The sequence below is a fragment of the Sminthopsis crassicaudata genome, chromosome 2 (assembly GCF_048593235.1).
Source record: "Sminthopsis crassicaudata isolate SCR6 chromosome 2, ASM4859323v1, whole genome shotgun sequence".
Lineage (NCBI taxonomy): Eukaryota > Metazoa > Chordata > Mammalia > Dasyuromorphia > Dasyuridae > Sminthopsis > Sminthopsis crassicaudata.
The window spans coordinates 412,326,354-412,347,093 of record NC_133618.1 but is presented as its reverse complement, the minus strand read 5'-3'; the positions used below and the strand labels follow the sequence as shown (position 1 = coordinate 412,347,093).

Here is a 20,740-nt window from a genome sequence, read left to right as displayed (position 1 = left end):
TATAGATGAAGAAATTGAACCTTTTCAAAGTGAAGTGACTTATTCAATACTAGATAGCAAAGTGACACATGACTTTGAACTCTATCATCTTCCCACTTATATAATTGGCTCTAGTGTTTTATTTTTTATTACTTTATTTTATCTTTTACTTACAATATGAATGAAAATATATCATGAAAACATCATTGTCATTTCACCTTTTAAAGACTATACCCCTAGGAAAATTCATGATTGCTTAGAATTAATTTCTAGAACAAATTGACTAATCTTGTTGAGTTGTTTGTTTTTAATCTAGACTTTGGGTCATTTTCTATCTTTCATATATGAAAAGGAGATAAGATGGAAGAGAGACATTAGTTCAATGCTGGTAGGTAAAAATTGATGGCAAAAATTATCTTGGGAAATTACTTCTATATGTCACATCTGGCAACATTTTTTAGAGTAGGCATGGTTTTTAACATTCCAGAGACTTGTTGAGCATCAAAATGTACAAAAAAATGGAATAAAATATTTTTTTTCTGGATTTAAACAACTTAGGTCAACAAGAATGTTTCTATTGTATCAGAGAAGGAGAGCAGAACAATCCTAGAGGAGCCCAAGTCCCAGGCAATCAACAATGGGACTTGGGGCCTCTGAATCAGCAGTAACAGTAGCAGTAGCAGCCTTGATAGTTCCAGATCTTTCATCCCATAAACTCCAAAGACAACTTGGAAGATCAACAAAAATAGTTTGTCTGTCTAGGATGAAAGAGTTTTGGGAAGCCAACATTAATTGATTAGTTAGAAACTCTAATTTACTATTTATTGAAGAAATGCAAATCAAAACAATTTTGAAGTCCTACTTCATACCTATTAGATGGGCCAGCAAAGGAAAATGAAAAATATTGAACATGATGTGGGGAAAAATGAGACATTAATACATTGTTAGTGGCATTATAAATTGAGTCAACTATTCTGCAGAACAATTTGCAGAGCAATTTGCCACTATACCCAAAGAGTTATAAAATCATGTGTACCCTTTGACCTAACAATAGTACCACTTTGCATGTGTTCTAAAAGACATTTTTTGAAAGGAAGCACTTATATGTACAAAACATTTGTGACAGCTTTTTTTTTTCCACAGAGAAAAAAAAATGGAAATTGAGAGAATGCACATCACCTGGAGAATGGCTGAATAAGTTGTGCTGCCTGATTGCAATAGAATAGATCTATGGGAAATAATAAGGCGGCTGTTCTCAGTAAAACCTGGAAAGTTCTCCATAAGCTCTTGCAAAGATAAATGTACTGTGTGCAAAGCAATATCAATATTGTAGGATGATCAGGAATGAAAGACTTTGCTATTCTCAACAATAAAAGGATCCTGAATGATTTAAGATGAAAAATGCTATCCATATTGATCGTGTCTGAATATAGATTGAAGTATATACTTTAAAAAATTTTTTTTGGGTGGGGAGAGATCTATTTTTCTTTTGCAACATTACTTCTATGGAAATGTTTCACATAGTTCACATGTACCTTCTCAATGAGGTGGGGGGAAGGATAAGAAGGGAGGAAGGAAGCCAAAGAATCTGGACATCAAAGTGTTTTGTTTTGTTTTGTTTTTTCTAGTAATTGAAAAAAGACATTAAATAAAAAATTAAGATTCTGTGACTCAGTGGATTGATCTCTCCCCAAAATGTGATATGACATTTTTGCCTATAAAATTCAATTAGTTAAATATTTGTTAAGTGACTATTATGGGTCAGGCACTGAAATTACAGAGACAAAAATAAAATCATGCCCGCCCTTAAGGAACTTTCATTTTACTGTGGAATTGTGGAAAGCTTTAAAGAAGTGATTTCTCTGTTCTGCTTTCTTTGATAGCCCCATGACATTTTGGAAGAACTCTAGTGGTAAGAATATTTTTTTTAAATGTCTTTCATCTTAAATACTTTTTTTATCCCATTTCTATATCACAAATATGGAATCTTAACATATTCTTTTAAATAATTATTTTTTATGAATTGATTCGTATTTGTCTCTTTTTATACTAACAGGAAATGACCAGAGAGTATTTAAAGGGAGACATAACTTACAGCTGGAGAATTCCAGGGGACAGGAATGTTCATCCATTGGGAAGTTATGCAACTTCAACTGACACTCTGCATCTATTGTTAGCCTATGGAAAGAAAATCACTCATGTTTAAATTAATCAGAACGAAGACTTGCTAAAATTTCAATTGAGTGGTCAGCCAGCCATGGAAGTGAGAGAGTAAATCTCTTATAAACAAACACGAATGAAACTTTATGTGGAAAATAAGGTCCACTTTAAGAGTTATTGAATATAGAATTGAAAGTCTTATAGAATAAAATATGAATAGCTTGTTTATTTCAAACCAGGAATTCAGAATTTGTGATCTTTTAACTAGATAAATATTACAAATTATTTTTCCCAGTTTATTAAGTATTGGTAAACTAATGTAAGTTGAAAGATGGCAAGAAAGCATAATTAACCTCTTTAAAAAAAAACAATTTCAAATAGTTTAGCATGTTTATATGCAAATAAAATCTTGTCTATTAATTAATGAGAAAATTTCCAAATAACTATTGATCAGAGAAATGCAAATTAAGACAACTCTGAGATACCACTTCACACCTGTCAGATTGGCTAAGATGACAGGAACAAATAATGATGAATATTGGAGGGGATGTGGGAAAACTGGGACACTGATGTATTGTTGGTGGAGTTGTGAAAGAATCCAACCATTCTGGAGAGCAATCTGTAATTATGCCCAAAAAGTTATCAAAATATGCATACCCTTTGACCCAGCCCTACTACTACTATATCCCAAGGAAATACTAAAGAAGGGAAAGGGACCTGTATGTGCCAAAATGTTTGTGGCAGACCTTTTCATAGTGGCTAGAAACTGGAAAATGAATGGATGTCCATCAATTGGAGAATGGTTGGGTAAATTATGGTATATGAATGTTATGGAATATTATTGTTCTGTAAGAAATGACCAACAGAAGGAATACAGAGAGGCTTAGAGAGACTTACATCAACTGATGCTGAGTGAAACGAGCAGAACCAGAAGATCATTATACACTTCAACAATGATACTGTATGAGGATGTATTCTGATGGAAGTGGATATCTTCAACATAAAGAAGAGCTAATCCAATTCCAATTGATCAATGATGGACAGAATCAGCTACATCCAGAAAAGGAACACTGGGAAATGAGTGTAAACTATGAGCATAGTTTTTTTTTTGTTTTGTTTTGTTTCTCTTCCCAGATTATTTTTTTACCTTGCAAATACAATCCTTCCTTTACAACAACAACAACAACAACAAAATTCGGTTCTGCACATATATATATTGTACCTAGGATATACTATAAGATATTTAATATATATGGGAATGCCTGCCATCTAGGGAAGGGGGTGGAGGGAAGGAGGGGAAAAACTCGGAATAGAAGGGAGTACAACGGATAATGTTGTAAAAAAATTACCTATGCATATGTACTGTCAAAGAAAATGTTATAATTATAAAATTAATAAAAAACAAAATAAAATTTAAAAAATAATAATAAAAAATAAAATTAAATAATTTTTTTAAAAAATTAATGAGAAATTTCTTCTTGAAATTCCATTGTTATTGATTAGCACAAGTCAATTAAAAGTATTTTTCAATTGGTTTGCTTTTAAAAATCTCCAAATCATACTTCTTTATGGCTCCTAGTTAGTGAGGTTTTATTGTACCCAGGAAAGAGATAGGCCATTTGCTAGCTTATAGATTGTTTCCTTTTTTGTTTTTAACAAATGATCATTAATTCTATACTAAGATAATATTCTACTCATCATGACATTCCATCCTTACGTTAGCTTTATCTGTGAGAAACTAAAAGGGAAACACTGAAAAGGAAAAAGGATAAAGAGGACAAAAGTGGGAAAAATTAAATGAGCATAAACCTGTCTCCATAGGTAGTGTGATTTAAGCCTTAAATGACAAGTGTCTAAGAGTTACATTTTAGTGACTGTATTTTTTACTTAATTACATCAATACTATTAATTAATGATTGATAAGAAAAGACGAATTAATGCCAGAGAACAGTATGAGATGTCTTGTGAAGAGAATACTAATTGTGCTTTAGATAGTGAAACTAATTTAATATTTCAAAAGCTCTGCACTATTTTTGATGTATCAGACAGATTTTGATCTCCAATGAATTTTAATTATAATTATGCCTCTCTTATCTAATACTGAGATGTATTACTTAGTGAATATAAAATAACTATTAATCATTTTCTTTCTAAATAGGATTATTGTTCTAATACATACAAGATCAGTAGGACTAAGATTTGGGAGTCATTTTTAAGGGACTGCATTTTAAATAACATTAAAAATATGCACTGTTATAAATTTGCACAAAATATACACTCCAAATTGACTGGCTGTGATTTTGTAAATATTATGCCAGGATCTTAAAGAATTAGTAGATTTGGAAGATATAACCAAAATGGTAGAGTAAAAACAGGGGCTCACTTGAGCTCTCCCTCAAACCTCTCCCAATACTTTTAAATAATTACTCTAAACAAAGTCTAAAGCAGTAGAACCTACAAATGGACAGGGTGAAATAATTTTCCAGTTCACAAAAATTTAGAGGAATGGCAGGAAAAAGTCTGTTACACTAGGGTAAGAGAAAAACAGAGCTTGATACAAGCTGTACCAGTGCAGACTAGATCCTAGCAAATCAGGAGCAGGTCTGAAAGTGACTGAATCGTTGGAGTCGTAGCTTTCAGACCTCTAAGTCCAGAGATAGATTGTACAGTGTATCAGGAGATTTACAGGGGTCCTTCCCCACCCCGGGGCAAAACTCTATTGCATTTCCTACAGTTGAATGTGGGATACAGTATTGGTATCAATCCCAGTGTGAGGAGGAACACTAGCACCTGAGAGTTTGTGACCTCAGAAGAGCAGAAACTTTGTTCATGTTTCCAGGGCTGAAAAATGCATTTGTGGTCTGTCACAAACTTCGCAACATAGGTGTGTAGTCCTCTCCCTAGAACATACAACCATGGAGGAACCAAAACCTTACAGAACTCCATATTTACCTATGAAAAGAGTTTCACAAAAATTCTGAAGCTTTGTACAGTGTCCCTTCCACCTGCGAAGTATGGTGTTAAAAGTGAAGAAGCAGGCTGGAAAGTGATCAAACAACAAAAGAAAATTATTATTACATAAGGTTACTATAATAAGAAAGATTAAAACACACTCAGGAGAAAAGAATGATGAAATTCCTTTATCCAAAGCCTCCAAGAAAAATCTTTTTTCAAAAAAAAGATTTTAAAAATTAAATATGAGAAGTAGAGGAAAAATGGGAAGATAAATAAGACTGGTATAAGAATATCATGAAAAAAGAACTAAAGGCTTGATATAGGAGGCACAGAATAATGCTGAAGAAAATAACACCTTAAAATAAAAACTAGACAGAGAGGCAAAGTCAAGAGGGCAGAGATAATCCCCAGAAGGTGTCTGAATTCTCCCTAGCTTTTCTTGGAAACATTAAAGCTAGCCTCTCTAAAACATTTTGAAGTAAAGATGGACTGAAACAATTTTCCAATTTATGATCACTTAGGAGGACTTCAGACAAGATCTGTCTCAATTGGATAAAAGGGGAGAGCAGATAAGCATAGACAATGTCTGGGTAAGCCAAACAAAGGTTTTTAGTCTCTACACAGATCAGAAATTGAAGCCTCCAAATCCTATCTCAACAGGCTAATGGCATAGCAGGCAGCTATGAGGCTGCTAGCCCCAACACACAAAGCAAATTGCAAGCCCCAGAGCCACAGAATAACACATGTGACTAAGCTGGGCCATCTAAGCACAATGGGTAAGCCATAACACCTGAAATTCCAGCATAGAAAGTCAGTGATCAGGCCCCTGGCACCCAGCATAAAAAGCTTGAGACAATGGCAATATACAAAAGGAGCAGAGTTCAATTCCTCAGAAAATAGAACTGGTCAAATGGAAAAAAGAAGTGCAAAAGTTCACTGAAGAAAGTTAATTTCCAATAGTTAGAAATGGGTAAGTGGAAACTTATGAGTCTATGAGACAGCAAGAATCAATCAACAAAATCAAAAGAAGAAAAAAAACCTCAAAAACAAGTACAATATTTCACTGAATAAACTGATCTAAAATGTATTCAGGACATTTAATGATTTAAGAATTATTGTAGGGACATCTAGCAGTAAAGAATAGAGTCCTAACCCTGGCATTGAGAGGATCTGAGTTCAAATAGCACCTCAGACACTTAACACATAACAGCTATGTGTCACTGATCATATTGAGGGCAGTAGCCCCTCGATATTCTTTGTTTGATCTCCAACTCTATTTGGGACTTGGACTTTGATGTGGTCAAACTGGTTTGGGCTATCTGAGCTGGTTGGAGTTTGACAGCCCCCCATTCTAATCTGCTCAAACAGACCCAATGTCACAGAAGGGGAAGAGACTTCTGTCTCTACTCAAAAGATAACAAGAGAATCCTTATCTTATTTACATCACTCTCAGGCTGAATGATTGTGCTCTGGTATAAAAGAGAGAACTCAAAAATCTACTGTTTGCAAAAATGGACCTTGTACCATGCAGCCATTTTACCCACCGGCTCTCCAGTGTTTCCATTCTAATCAATAAAGACTATGTTTCTATACAGCATTAAGTAGCAAATTCCTTTGCTGCCGAAACCACCCTTGGTTACTTTGGGGAAGGAAGGAGAGAGAGAAAAGGAACTGACCCATCTCTGTTTAGACCACAATTTACTCCTCCTCATTTACTCCTCATCATTTGGTGGCCCGATCTTTCGAGGTAATTTTACTGAGGTAAGCTGGAAATTCTCCCTTTTATAAGCGTGGGCAGATTAAAACCAAAATCCCGGGAAGAATAGTGGTTTTAGAGGGGCGGAGCCAAGATGGCGGAGAAGAAACACACGACTCTGTGAACGTCCTCACTCCCTCACAACCAATTAGATAAATTAAGCCTCAAAATAAGCTGATGCTAAGTGAAACGAGCAGAACCAGAAGATCATTATACACTTCAACAATGATACTGTACGAGGATGTATGCTGATGGAAGTGGATATCTTCAACAAAGAGAAGAGCTAATCCAATTCCAATTGATTAATGATGGACAGAATCAGCTACATCCAGAAAAGGAACACTGGGAAATGAGTATAAACTATTATTTTTACCTTCTGAATTCAATTCTTCCTGTGCAACAAGAAATTAGGTTCTACACACATATATTGTATCTAGAATATACTGTAATACATTTAACATGTATAAGACTGCCTGCCATCTGGGGGAGGGGGTTGGGGGAGGAAGGGAAAAAATCTGAATAGAAGTAAGTGCAAGGGATAATGTTGTAAAAAAATTACCCATGCATATGTACTGTCAAAAAAAAGTTATAATTATAAAATAAAATTAAAATTAAAAAAAAAATAAAGAGACTGGATCAAGTTTAGGTTAATTGATTGGATATTTGTTTCTTGATACAAAATGGGTTTATTGTTTGTGAAATATAATCATAAATGTGAAAAGTTTAATTGCTATTTTAAGAACTTCTTGAATTCTTGTATGTGGTATTTGGACATTTTGTATAAGTTTAAAATATAAGTTTAAAGATTATATTGGGTCATTCTGAGATTATTTAAAAAGACTCAAAAATAATAGTTTTTTTTTTTCTTCTTTGTCCTTTTGAAAGTGTTTTTGTTAAGGACAACATGCAATTTGGGATATTTTATTATGTATTGGGTATTTTAAAAGTAAAATGCTCACTTATGAAATATCTATTTGAATATGATAATTGTTTAAGTTGTGAAATTATTGAGACAAATTCCTTACTGTTATCAGTATAAGGTTATGATAAATGTTTATTTAGAATTTATCAGAAATCTGATTAATGGAATCTATTATTGGAGATAAAAATTTTCTTGAACTTAAAGTTAATTAGTTAATGCTTTTTGGGGAGTTGTAAAGCTCCACCCTCTGGCAGTTAATGGGACAGTTGATTGGAAGTTGAGTTTTAACCATTCATGTTATAGTTCTGTTGCATGTTTTTCTCCTGTAACTGATTTTATGTCATACCTTGCTATTTTCAGTTTTATATGTAATCATTATATCCTAAATGCTTGGGCAAATAAGCATTTAGTCTGGTCATCTGTCTGCTACTGTTAGAAAATACTAATGTTTTGTTTTAAAGTTTTTAATCATTTTTTCACATAGGAAGCTGCTGACCAATCTATTTTGGCCTCTTCACATTTTTGCAGCAGTCCTGTGGACCAGTCTTTATATCACAGACTGTCCTAACCTTTATTTGGTAGATTTATGTTTTGTTCTAGATTTTGGGTCAAATTACAAATATTGACTTGCTTCTGGGACCTAGATTATCTTTGATGGTCAGCACAGCAGACCCATCCCATGGAACGAGAGCCTCCAACCATTTCTCAGCCTGCAGCAGCTTTAGAAGAGACAATGGACTGAACCCTGCTTTTAGGGAACTTTGGACTGCTATGGATGACTTTAGGAATTGTTGATGAATGACTTTTAAACCTTGTCTGGGTTATTTATTATTGTGTTAAAATTTGGGTTGGGAGTGGTTAAAACTGTGTAATCATTGCTGTTATTCTAAGACAGTGTGGGAGATTAGCTTTGACTTTCTCAGCATTTTCTCCTACTTCTCTTTAATAGATGGGACATTAGCATTTTACCAACAGCCCACAGAAGGGATCTGAGATATTTCCCCATTTCCAGGTGTCACCATCTCTACCCTGGATGACACCCCACTTTTAATCTGTTCCTGAGATCTGTTTTCTCTAGGCTTCAAGTTTTATATTCTCATCTGGACTTCAGACTGGAGAAAATTGACGGGACAACTGACTGGGACACACCTTAGATGCCCTGTTGCCATCCCCTACACCTCACACCTCATCTCCTGGCATGAACCCCAAATCTCTACGACCCTTGCCAGCTTGAAGCAGTTAAAGAGGAGTTCATCGCCCCTATTCCCACATGCATGTGGAGGTGACTTGCTTGAGGGGGGAACAAGAGGGGACCCTGCTACTCTGAAGATCCTTGGAGAAAATCTTCCTCAAATAAGAGACTCTGCCCCAAAATTTTTTTCTTAAAAGAATTTAAAAGTTAACTGCTTGAGGGGGGTTATGTTGAGGGCGGTAGCCCCTTGATATTCTTTGTTTGATCTCCAACTCCATTTGAGACTTGGACTTTGATGTGGTCAAACTAGTTTGGGCTATCTGAGCTGGTTGGAGTTTGACAGCCCCCCATTCTAATCTGCTCAAACAGACCCAATGTCACAGCAGGGGAAGAGACTTCTGTCTCTACTCAAAAGATAACAAGAGAATCCTTATCTTATTTACACCACTCTCAGGCTAAATGATTGTGCTCTGGTATAAAAGAGAGAACTCAAAAATCTACTGTTTGCAAAAATGGACCTTGTACCATGCAGCCATTTTGCCCACTGGCTCTCCAGTGTTTCCATTCTAATCAATAAAGACTATGTTTCTATACAGCATTAAGTAACAAATTCCTTTGCTGCTGAACCCACCCTTGGTTACTTTGGGGAAGGAAGGAGAGAGAGAAAAGGAACTGACCCATCTCTGTTTAGACCACAATTTACTCCTCCTCATTTACTCCTCATCAAGCAAATCACTTAACCCCAATTACCTCTCAAAAAAAAAGAAAGAAAGAAAAAAGTAATTATTGTACTTTCTAAAAGCTACGATCAAAAAAGAGTATCTTCACTGGGATTATATCCCAAAGAAATACTAAAGAGCGGAAAGAGACATATATGTGCCAAAATGTTTGTGGCAGCTCTTTTTGTTGTAGCTGGAAACTGGAAGATGAATGGATGTCCATCAGTTGGAGAATGGTTGGGTAAATTGTGGTATATGAAGGTTATGGAATGTTGTTGCTCTGTAAGAAATGACCAGCAGGAGGAATACAGAGAGGCCTGGAGAGACTTAAATCAACTGATGCTGAGTGAAATGAGCAGAACCAGAAGATCATTGTACACTGCAACAACAATACTGTATGAGGATGTATTCTGATGGAAGTGGAAATCTTCAACATAAAGAAGATCCAACTCACTTCCAGTTGATCAGTGATGGACAGAGGTAGCTACGCCCAGAGAAGAAACACTGGGAAGTGAATGTAAATTGTTAGCACTAATATCTGTCTGCCCAGGTTGCATGTACCTCCGGATTCTAATGTTTATTGTGCAACAAGAAAATGATATTCACACACATGTATTGTACCTAGACTATATTGTAACACATGTAAAATGTATGGGATTGCCTGTCATCGGGGGGAGGGAGTGGAGGGAGGGGGGGTAATTTGGAAAAATGAATACAAGGGATAATATTATAAAAAAAAATATATATATATATATATATATATATATATATATATATATATATATATATATATATATATAATAAAAAAAATTAAAAAAAAAAAGAGTATCTTCATTATCAGGGAAAACTTCCCTGCTATTCTAGAACCAGAAGGTAACATAGTCCTTGAAAGAATACACTGATCACCTGCTGAAATAGATCCCCAAAGGAAAACCAAACGAATATTGTAGCCAGATTCCAGAATCCTCAAGCAGAGGCAAACATGCAGCAAGGAGTCAGAAAGACACAAATCAAATATGAAGAAGCCACAAACAGGATTACACAGAATTTAGCAGCTTTTACATTAAAAGATAAGTGGGCTTGGAATATAATATTATGAAAGTCAAAGGAACTGGGATTACAACCAAGAATTAACAACCTAACAGAAGTGAATATAATCTTTCAGGGAAAAAAGATGGATGGTAAAGACAGGACAATTTTCTTGATAAAAAGACCAGAACTGAGCAGAAAATTTGATCTTCATTTTCATCTTCAAATTTAAAGATCAAGAGCTCAAGACTCAAGAGAAGCATAAAAATACAAATAGGAAAGAAAAAAATATTCATTATTTAATAAGATTAAACTATTTGCATCTTTATATAGGAAGATGATATTTGTATCCCTTGAGAACTGCATCTGTATTAGAACAATTAGAAGTAATATGTGTGTGTGTTTGTGTATATATATATATATATATATATATATGTATTCATATATTTTCAGACAATATGAGTACATTTGATTTTGATATGATAATACAAAAACAATTAGGGGTTAAAAAGGGGGTTATATTGGGAGAATTGGAAAGCAAGAAGGAGAATACAGTAAATCGCATCATATGAAGAGGAGCAAAAGACCTAGAGGAAAAAAAGGAAAAGGATGATTACTGTTTGAACCTCACTCTCATCAGATTTGGCTGAAAAAGGAATAACATATACACTCAGTTGGAAATACATATCTATCTTATCCTAAGGAAAGTAGGAGGGAATAGGGGAAAGAAAAAAGGTAGATATTGACAGAAGGCAAGCAGAAATAGGAAGGAAATGAAAAGGGGGATTCATAGAAGGGAGGGCAAATTGAGGAAGGTGGTGTGATCAGAAATACTGTATTGGTGAGGAAAGAGCAAAAGGAGATAGAAAAGTCTTAATGAGGGATGATATGATGGAGGGACATACACAGTTAGTAACCATAACTGTGAATGTGAATGAAATGAGCTCTTCTATAAAATGGAAGCAGTTAGAAGAGTAGATTAAAAACCAGAACTCTACAATATCTTGTTTACAAAAACATATTTGAAGCAAAGAGGAAAGGTAAAAAAAATTGCAGGCGTAGCAATTCTGATCTCAAAGCAAAAGCAAAAATAGATCTAATAAGAGAGATAAGGAAGGAAACAACATCTTTCTAAATGGCACAATAGAATATAAAGTAATAAAATATGCACACATGTGCACCCACACATACACACACACATACATGCCAAGAAGTATAACATCCAAATTCTTAGAGAAGTTAATAGCTGCAAGAAGAAATAGACAGCAAAACTAGACAAGTGGGGAATCTCAACTTAACTTCTCAGCATTAGATAAAACTAACCAGAAAATAAGAAGTTAAAATGTTAATTTGAATTTTACAAAAGCTACATATGATAGAATTCTGGGGAAAACTGAATGGGGATAGAAAAATATGTCTCTTTTTACAGCGGTATATTGCTTGTACATAAAGAAATGAATATGAACCAGGGCATAAAAACCTCATAATCAAATGCAGGAAGGCAGAAGTAATAAATTAATTTTCTCAGATTATAACACAATAAAAATTGTGTGTAATAAAGAGCTACAGAACGATCAACTGAAAACTAACTAATCTAATCCTAAAGAATGAGTTGGTCAAACAACAAATCACAGAAACAATAACTTCGTCTGAAAGAATGACAATAATGAGACAATTTAACAAAACTTTTGGGATGCAGCCAAAACTGTTTTTAGGGGGAAAAGTTTACATCTCTAGAGAAAGAGAAGAACCATGGATTAGGCATGCAATTACAAAAGCTAGAACAAGAACAAATTAAGAATATCCAATTAAATACCAATTTTGAAATTCTGAAAAAAATCAAAGGAGATAGTAAAAAAAAAAACTTGGAAATAGGAAAACTATGGAACTAATAAGTAAAATTAAGAACTGCTTTTAATGAAAAAATAATATATTAGAACAACCATTTAATTTGATTAGGAAAAAAAGAAAGAAAAAAATCAATATCTAAAATGAAAAAGGGTGAATTCACTACCAATAAAGTAGAAATTGAAGCAATAATTGGTAGCTATTTTGCCCAACTATTTGCCTGTAAATCTGATAGTTTAAATGAAATGGATGCCCAGATTAGCAGAAGAGGAAATTGAAAGAAAAACATAGTAATTTCTTGTTGAAAAAGGAAGTTGAGCAATTCATCCATGAACTCACTAAGAAAAAATATTCATGGTCAGAGGAATATACAAGGGAATTCTATCAAACTGGATAAAGAACAATTAATTTTAATACCAAATTCATTTTATGACAAATCAGGAAGAATCAAAGCAAAGAAAGAAATGTCATAGAGCCTGAAAAAAATTACCTCATGAATATTCATGCAAACATTTTAGATGAAATATCACCAAAGAGATATTAGCAATTTATCATCAAAATAATAAATTATGACCAAATGGGATTTATACTAGGAATGCAAAGATGATTCAAAATCAGGGAAATTATCAGGATAATTCAGGACATCAATAACAAATAGAAATCTTATGATTATATCAGTAGATGCAGAAAAAAACACTTTTGACAAAATATAGCACTCATTCATATTTTTAAAAAAATAGAGAAAATAGGAATCAATGGATTCTTCCTTACAGTGGTAAGCAGTATCTGCCTAAAACCATCAGAAGGCATTATCTGTAATGGGGGTAAATTAGAAACTTTCCCAATGAGATCAGGATTGAGACAAAGATGCCCTTATTACCAGTAATGTTTAACATTGTCCTGGAAATGTAATCTTTTCCATTAGGAGAAGAAAAAGAAATTGAAAGAATTAAAATAGGCAATGAGGGAAAAATAAACAATCATTCTTTGCAGATGATATGATGCTAAACTTAGAGAATATTTTGGGGAAACCAATTTAAAGCAGTTAACTTTAGCAAAGTTGCAGGATATAAAATAAAGCTATATCAATCATCAAAGGCCATTAACTAGAGATAGAAAGAGAAATTCCATTTCAAACATTTGGACAATAAAAAATATTTTGGTGTCTGTTTACCAAGACAAATTCAGGAAATCTATGAAGACTTTTGACACTAAAAAATTCATATCTAAACAATTGGGAAAATATCAATTGCTCATAGGTAGCCAGAGGTAATATAATAAAGATTACAATTCTACCTAACTAATTTATGTATTCAGTACCATGAAAATTGAACTAAAATAATATTTTACAGAGTTTGAAAAAAATAATTATTAAATATAGATGATAGAACAAAAGATAAAAGAATATTAAGGAAATTAATGAAAAAAATGCAAAGGAAGGCAGACTAGCTATACAAAACCTCAATATATTTATGTATAATATACACATATATATATACATATAATAGCTTTTAATTTTCAAAATATACACAAAGATAGTTTTCAACATTCATCCTTACAAAACCATATGTTCCAAATTTTTCTGCATCCTTTCCCCAACTCTCTTCCCTAGATAGCAAGTGATCAAATATATGTTAAACATGTACAATTCTTTTATATGTATTTCCACATTTATCATGCTGCACAAGAAAAATCAGATCAAAAAGGGAAAAAAAAGAAAAAAATAAGCAAGGGAACAACAAAAATGAGAAAAAATAAGCAAGGGAACAACAAAAAAGTGAAAAAAAATTATGTTGTGATCCACATTCTGTTCCCACAGTCCTATTTCTGCAGGCAGATGGCTCTCTCCATTGCAAGTCTATTAGAATTGGCCAGAATCACCTCATTGTTAAAAAGATCAGAACTGATCATCATATAATCTTGTTGCTGTGTACAGCATTCTCCTGATTCTGCTCATTTTTATCATTAGTTCATGTAAGTCTCTTCACACCTCTCTAACATCATCCTACTGATCATTTCTGATAGAACAATAATATCGCATAACATTCATAAAACATAACTTATCCATTCTGCAAATGATGGGCATCCATTCAGTTTCTAGACTTTTGCCACTACAAAAAGGACTTCTACTAACATTTTTGCACATGTAGGTCCCTTTTCTGTCTTTATGATCCCTTTGGGTATAAGTCCAGTAAAGACAGAGCTGGATCAAAGAATATGCATATATTGATAGGCCTTTGGGCATAGCTCCAAATTGTTCTCCAGAATGGTAGGATCAGTTTACAACTTCACTAATACTGTATGTGTTCTACTTTTGCCACATCCCCTCTAACATTTATCATTCTCTTCTTTTGTCATCTTAACCAAACTTAGAAATGTCTAGTGGTAACTCAGAGTTGTTTTAATTTGCATTTTTGTGATCAATAGTGATATAAAGCATTTTACATGACTATAAATTGTTTTAATTTTTTTATCTGAAAATTATATGTTCATATCCTTTGACTATTTATCAACAACTGGAGAATGGCTTGAACCTCATTTCTAAAATATATAGAGAATTGACTCAAATTTATGAGAATTCAAGCCATTCTCCAGTTGATATATGGTTAAAGCATATGAACAGACAATTTTCAGATGAAAAAATAGAAATTCTTTCTAGTCATATGAAAAGGTGCTCTAACTCACTATTGATTAGAGAAATGAAAATTAAGAAAAAAGTGAGATACAACTACACATGTCTCAGATTGGCTAAGATGACAGCAAAAGATAATGACAAATGTTGGAGGGAATGTAGGAAAACTGGAACATTATTACATTTTTGGTGGAATTGTGAAAGGATCCTACCATTCTGGAGAGCAATTTGGAACTATGCCCAAAGGGTTATCAAACGGTGCACATACCCTTTGACCCAGCAATGTTACTACAGGACTTATATCCCAAAGATTCCTTAAAGGAGGGAAAGGGACCTCCATGTGCAAAAATGTTTGTGGAAACCCTTATGTAGTGTCAAGAAACTGGAAACGGAGTGGATGCTCCTCATCTGGAGAATGAATAAGTTATGGTTTATCTATGTTATGGAATATTATTGTTCTATAAGAAATGATCAACAGGATGACTTCAGAGAGGCCTAGAGAGACTTACATGAACTGAATGAAATGAGCTGGTATAGGAGAAGATTGTAAACAGCAACAACAAGGTTGGTTATATGATGTGACTGACTCTTTACAACAATGAGATGATTCAGGCCAGTTCCAATGATCTTATGATTATGAGAGCCATCTACACGCAGAGAGAGGACTGGTAACTGAAGGTGAATCACAATATAGCATTTTCACTCATTTCGTTGTGGTTTGCTTGAATTTTATTTTCTTTCTCATTTTTAAATGTTTTGATCTGATGCCTATACTGGATTTAACATATTTTACCATGTTCAACATATATTGAAGTACATGCCATTTAGAGGAGGGTTTGGGTGGAGGGCAGAGAGGAAATTTGAAACACAATGTTTTTCAAGGATCAGTGTTGAAAAATTATCCTTTAATATGTTTTTAAACGAAAAATACTCCCATAAAAAGATAAAAAAAGAAATGAGGTCTTTATCTGAACGCTTAGATATAATTTTTCCCCAGTTTCCTGTTTCCCTTCTAATCTTCTCTTCATTGGTTTTGTTTGCACAAAAACTATCTAATGTAACATAATTAAAATTATCCATTTTGTATTTCATACTATTCTTTAGTTCTTCTATGGCCATGAATTTCTTCCTTGTGCACAGATCTGAGAGGCAGATCTTGTTCTTCTAATTTATTTATAGTATCACTCTTTATGTGTAAATCATTTCAACCTTATCTTAATATAGGGTGTTAAGTATTGGTCATTATTTATTTTCTGCCATACCATTTTCTAATTTTCCCAGCAATTATTGTAAAATAATGACTTTTTATCCAAGCCAAGAATCTGGGGTCTTTGGGTTTATCAAACACTAGATTACTATAGTCACTGACTATTATGCCTTATGAACCTCACCTATTTCATTCATCAACTACTCTATTTCTTAGCCAGTACTAACTGATTTTGATGAACAGTTTTAGATCTATTATAACTGGCAATCTACATTTGCCTTTTTTCCCCCGTTAATCCCATTAAAATTCTTGACCTTTTGTTCTTCCAGATGAACTTTTTAATTTTTTTTCTAGCTCTGTTAAGTAGTATCTTGGCAGTTTTACTGTAATGACACTGAATAAGTAGATTAATTTAGGTAGAATTGTCATTTTTATTATTATTAGGACAGACTCCCCAAGAGTACTGGAAAATTTTCCAGTTGTTTAGTTCTGCCATTATTTATGTAGAAACGGTCTTATAGTATTCATATAGTTCCTGATTTTTTCTTGGCAGGTAGACTCCCAAATATTTTATATAATGTACAGTTATTTAAATGAAATTTCTCTTTGTAACTCTTGCTGCTAGATTTTGTTGGTAACCTAGAAATGATGATGATTTTGTGGATTTATTTTGTATCCTTCAACTTTGCTGAATTTGTGAATTGTTTCTAGTAGATTTTTAGTTGTTTCTCTTGGATTCTCTAATCATACCATCATATCATCTGCAAAGAGTGATAATCTGGTTTCCTCATGACCTAATCTAATTCTTTTAATTTCTTTTTCTTATCTTATTGCAAAACCTAACATTTCTAATGCAGTGTTGAATAGTAATTGTAATAATGTGCAACCTTGTTTCACCCATGATCTTATTGGGAATGGTTTTAGTTTATCTCAATTACATATGATGTTTGTTTATGGTTTTAGATAGATGCTATCATCATCTTAAGGAAAACTACATTTATTCCTATGTTCTTTACTGTTTTTTGAATAGAAATGGGTATTGGGTTTTGTCAATTTTTTTCTTCATTTATTGAGATAATCATATGGTTTCTGTTAGTTTGGTTAATTACATAGTCCATTATGTAATAGTTTTCCTAACATTGAACCAACCCTGTCCTCCTTGTATAAATCCTCCTTAGTCATTGTGCATTGTCCTAGTGATAACCTGCTATAATATTTTTGCTAATATTTTACTTAAGATTTTTGCATCAACATTCATTAAGGAAATTAGTGTATAATTTCCTTTCTCTATTTTGACCCTACCTAGTTTATCTATCAACACCATATCTGTGTCATAAAAAGATTTTGGTAGGACTTCTTTCTCTATTTTTCCGGAGAGTCTGCATAGAATTTGAATTAATTGTACCTTAAATGTTTGCTTGAATTCACTTGTAAGTCCATCTGGCCCTGGAGATTTTTTCTTAGGGAGTTGATTAATAGCTTGTTTGATTTCTTTTTCTAATCTAGGACTATTTAAGTAATTTATTCCCTCCTCTTTTTATCTTGGAAATCTATATTTTTGTAAGTATTCCTCCATTTCACTTAGATTATCTGATTTATTGGAATACAGTTGTGAAAAATAGCTCCTAATTCAACTATATTATAAAGTACTAACAGAAAAATTATTTTTTACTGACCAAGAAATAAATTGATGAAGCAGTGGAATAGTTTAGGTATGAAAGACACAGAAGCAAATGACTAGTAAGCCACTGTTTGATAAACCCAAAGAGTCCAGATTCTTAGATAAGAATGCAGTATTTTACAAAAACTGAAAATTGGTAAACAGTATAATAGAAGTTAAGCATAGTTTCACATCCCATGCCCTATACTAAGATAAGGTCAAAATGGGGGAGTGATAGACACAAAAGATGATAATGTAAAAAAATTAGTAGAGCAAGGAATAGTTCACTTATTGGATCTATGGAGAATGGAAGAATTCATCACAAAATAATATAGAGAACATTATGAAAGGCAAAATACATAATTTGGTTACATTAAATCAAGGTTTTTTGTACAACCAAAATTAATACAAGAAAGCATTAGAAGGAAAGTAGAAACCTGGGAAATATTTGTTTTACATTCAAAGTTTCTGATAAAAGCCTCATTTCTAAAATATGCAGCGAACAGAATCAAATGAATAAGAATAAATGTCATTCCTCCATTGATAAATGCTCAAAGGATATAAACAGACAGTTATGAGAAAAATAAATAAATCTGAAGTCACATGAAAATAATGTTCAAAGTAATTATTGATGAGAGGAATGGAAATTAAAACAACTTTGAGGTACTATCTCATGTCTGTCAAATTAGCTAAGATAACAGCAAAATATAATTATGAATTTTGGAGATGATGTGGGACAATTAGAACATTAATATACTGTTAGTAGAGGTGATTCAACAGTTCTAGAGAGCAATTATCCAGAAAGTGCTATAAAATTTTGTATGACTTTTGAGCCAGAAATATCATTAATGTATTCCAAAGATCACAAAAGAGGTAAAAGGAGCCACATATATAAAAATATTTGTAACTCTTTTTGTGGTAACAAATAAATGAAATTTTAGAAGAATGCACATCATTGTGGAAAGGCTTAAGTTGTGATATGTGAATGTCAGAGTATCCCATTGTTCTATAAGAAATGATATACAGTAAAAACTTGAAACATACATGGAAAAACTTAGATGAATTCGTGTTGAGTGAAGTGAGAAGAACTGGGAGAACGCTAAATAGTAAGAGTATCAGTGTATAATGATCAGCTATGGTAGTCGTAATTCTTCTCAGCAACACAATGAACTAAGACAATTTCAGGGAACTTATAATGGAAAATACTGATTACATGTAGAGACAGAAATATATATATATATATATATATATATATATATATATATATATATATATATATATATATATATGTATATATATATATATATACACATATATACATATATATATATATACATATACATATATATATGCATATACATATATATATATATATGTATGTATATATGTTCTAAAAGCAGGCCAAAGCATATTATTTAATTTTTTAATTTTTTTCTTGCTCATGGTTTTTCCTTTTGTTCTGTCTTGTTTTACTTTTTAACTAATGTGAATATATGTTTAAGATGATTGTAAATTCTTAACATATCAAATTGCTTGTGCTCTTGAATAGGGGGAGGTAATGGGAGGATGAAAAAAATGTTACTGAATCTTAAAAAGATGATTGTTGGAAATTATTTTAGATGTAATTGAGAAAAAATGTAAATATTATCAAGTAAAAAAGAAAAAAAAAAACAGACTAGGGCAAATGGTAAAAGAGGCACAAAAATCCAATGAAAAAATATCTTAAAAAACAGAATTGACCAAATGTAAAAAGATATAAAAATCCTTGAAGAGTATGATTAAATGAATTCTACTTAAAAGTAGAATGGGACAAATGGCAAAAAATGTACAAAACTTCAGTGTGGAAAAGAATTTCTTGCAAGTTAGAGTTGGGCAAGTGAAAGCTAATGACTTTGAGACATCAAGAAATAGCCAAACAAAATCAAGTTTTTTTTTTTTTTTTTTTTTTTTTTGTAAAATGGAAAACAACATGAAATTTCTCATTCGAAAAGCAATTGATCTGGAAAGTTCAGGAGAGATAATTTTAAAATTATTGAATTACCTGAAATTCATGATCAAAAGAGAGCTTAAACATCACCTTTTAAGTAATTACCAAGGAAAACTTCCCTGTTTTTCTAGAACCAGATGGTTAAATAGAAATTAACAGAATTCCATGACTACCTACTCAAAGAAGTTGACAAAATGAAAACTCCCTATGGAAAAAAAATCACATAAAATTTACAGATTTTTTTTTCTCAAACATATAGAAAAGAGAGTCAAATTTATAGAAATAAAAGTCATTCTTCAATTGATGGATGGCTAAAGATATAAACAGGCAGTTTTCAGATAAAATTATCTATTGTCATATAAAATACTCTAAATTACTAATAATTAGAGAAATGGAAATTAAAACAAATCTGAGCTATTACCTCACAGTTCTCAGATTGGCAAATATGTCAGTAAGGAAAATTGGTTAATGTTGGAGGGAACATGGGAAAATCAAAATACTAATACTCTGTTGGTGAAATTTTACAACTAATTCAACAATTCCAGAGAACAATCAGAAATTATTCCCAAAGGGATATAAAATCTTGTATATTTTTGGACCAACTAATACCATTATTAGTCATATAAATCAAAGAGATCTTTTTTAAAAAGGTAAAGAATCTATATTTACAAAACATTTATAACACTTCTTTTAG

At 32.6% G+C, this 20,740-nt stretch overlaps 1 protein-coding gene across 1 annotated transcript in view; it reads right to left on the bottom strand.

Moving 5' to 3' along the window:
• GABRG2 (gamma-aminobutyric acid type A receptor subunit gamma2) overlaps positions 1 to 20,740 on the bottom strand; it is a 138,395-nt gene that overhangs the window by 77,935 nt on the left and 39,720 nt on the right. The window contains exon 5 of the mRNA XM_074292001.1: positions 2,075 to 2,157. Coding sequence (XP_074148102.1) covers positions 2,075 to 2,157 — 83 coding nt within the window. The remainder of the gene's footprint in view (positions 1 to 2,074; positions 2,158 to 20,740) is intronic.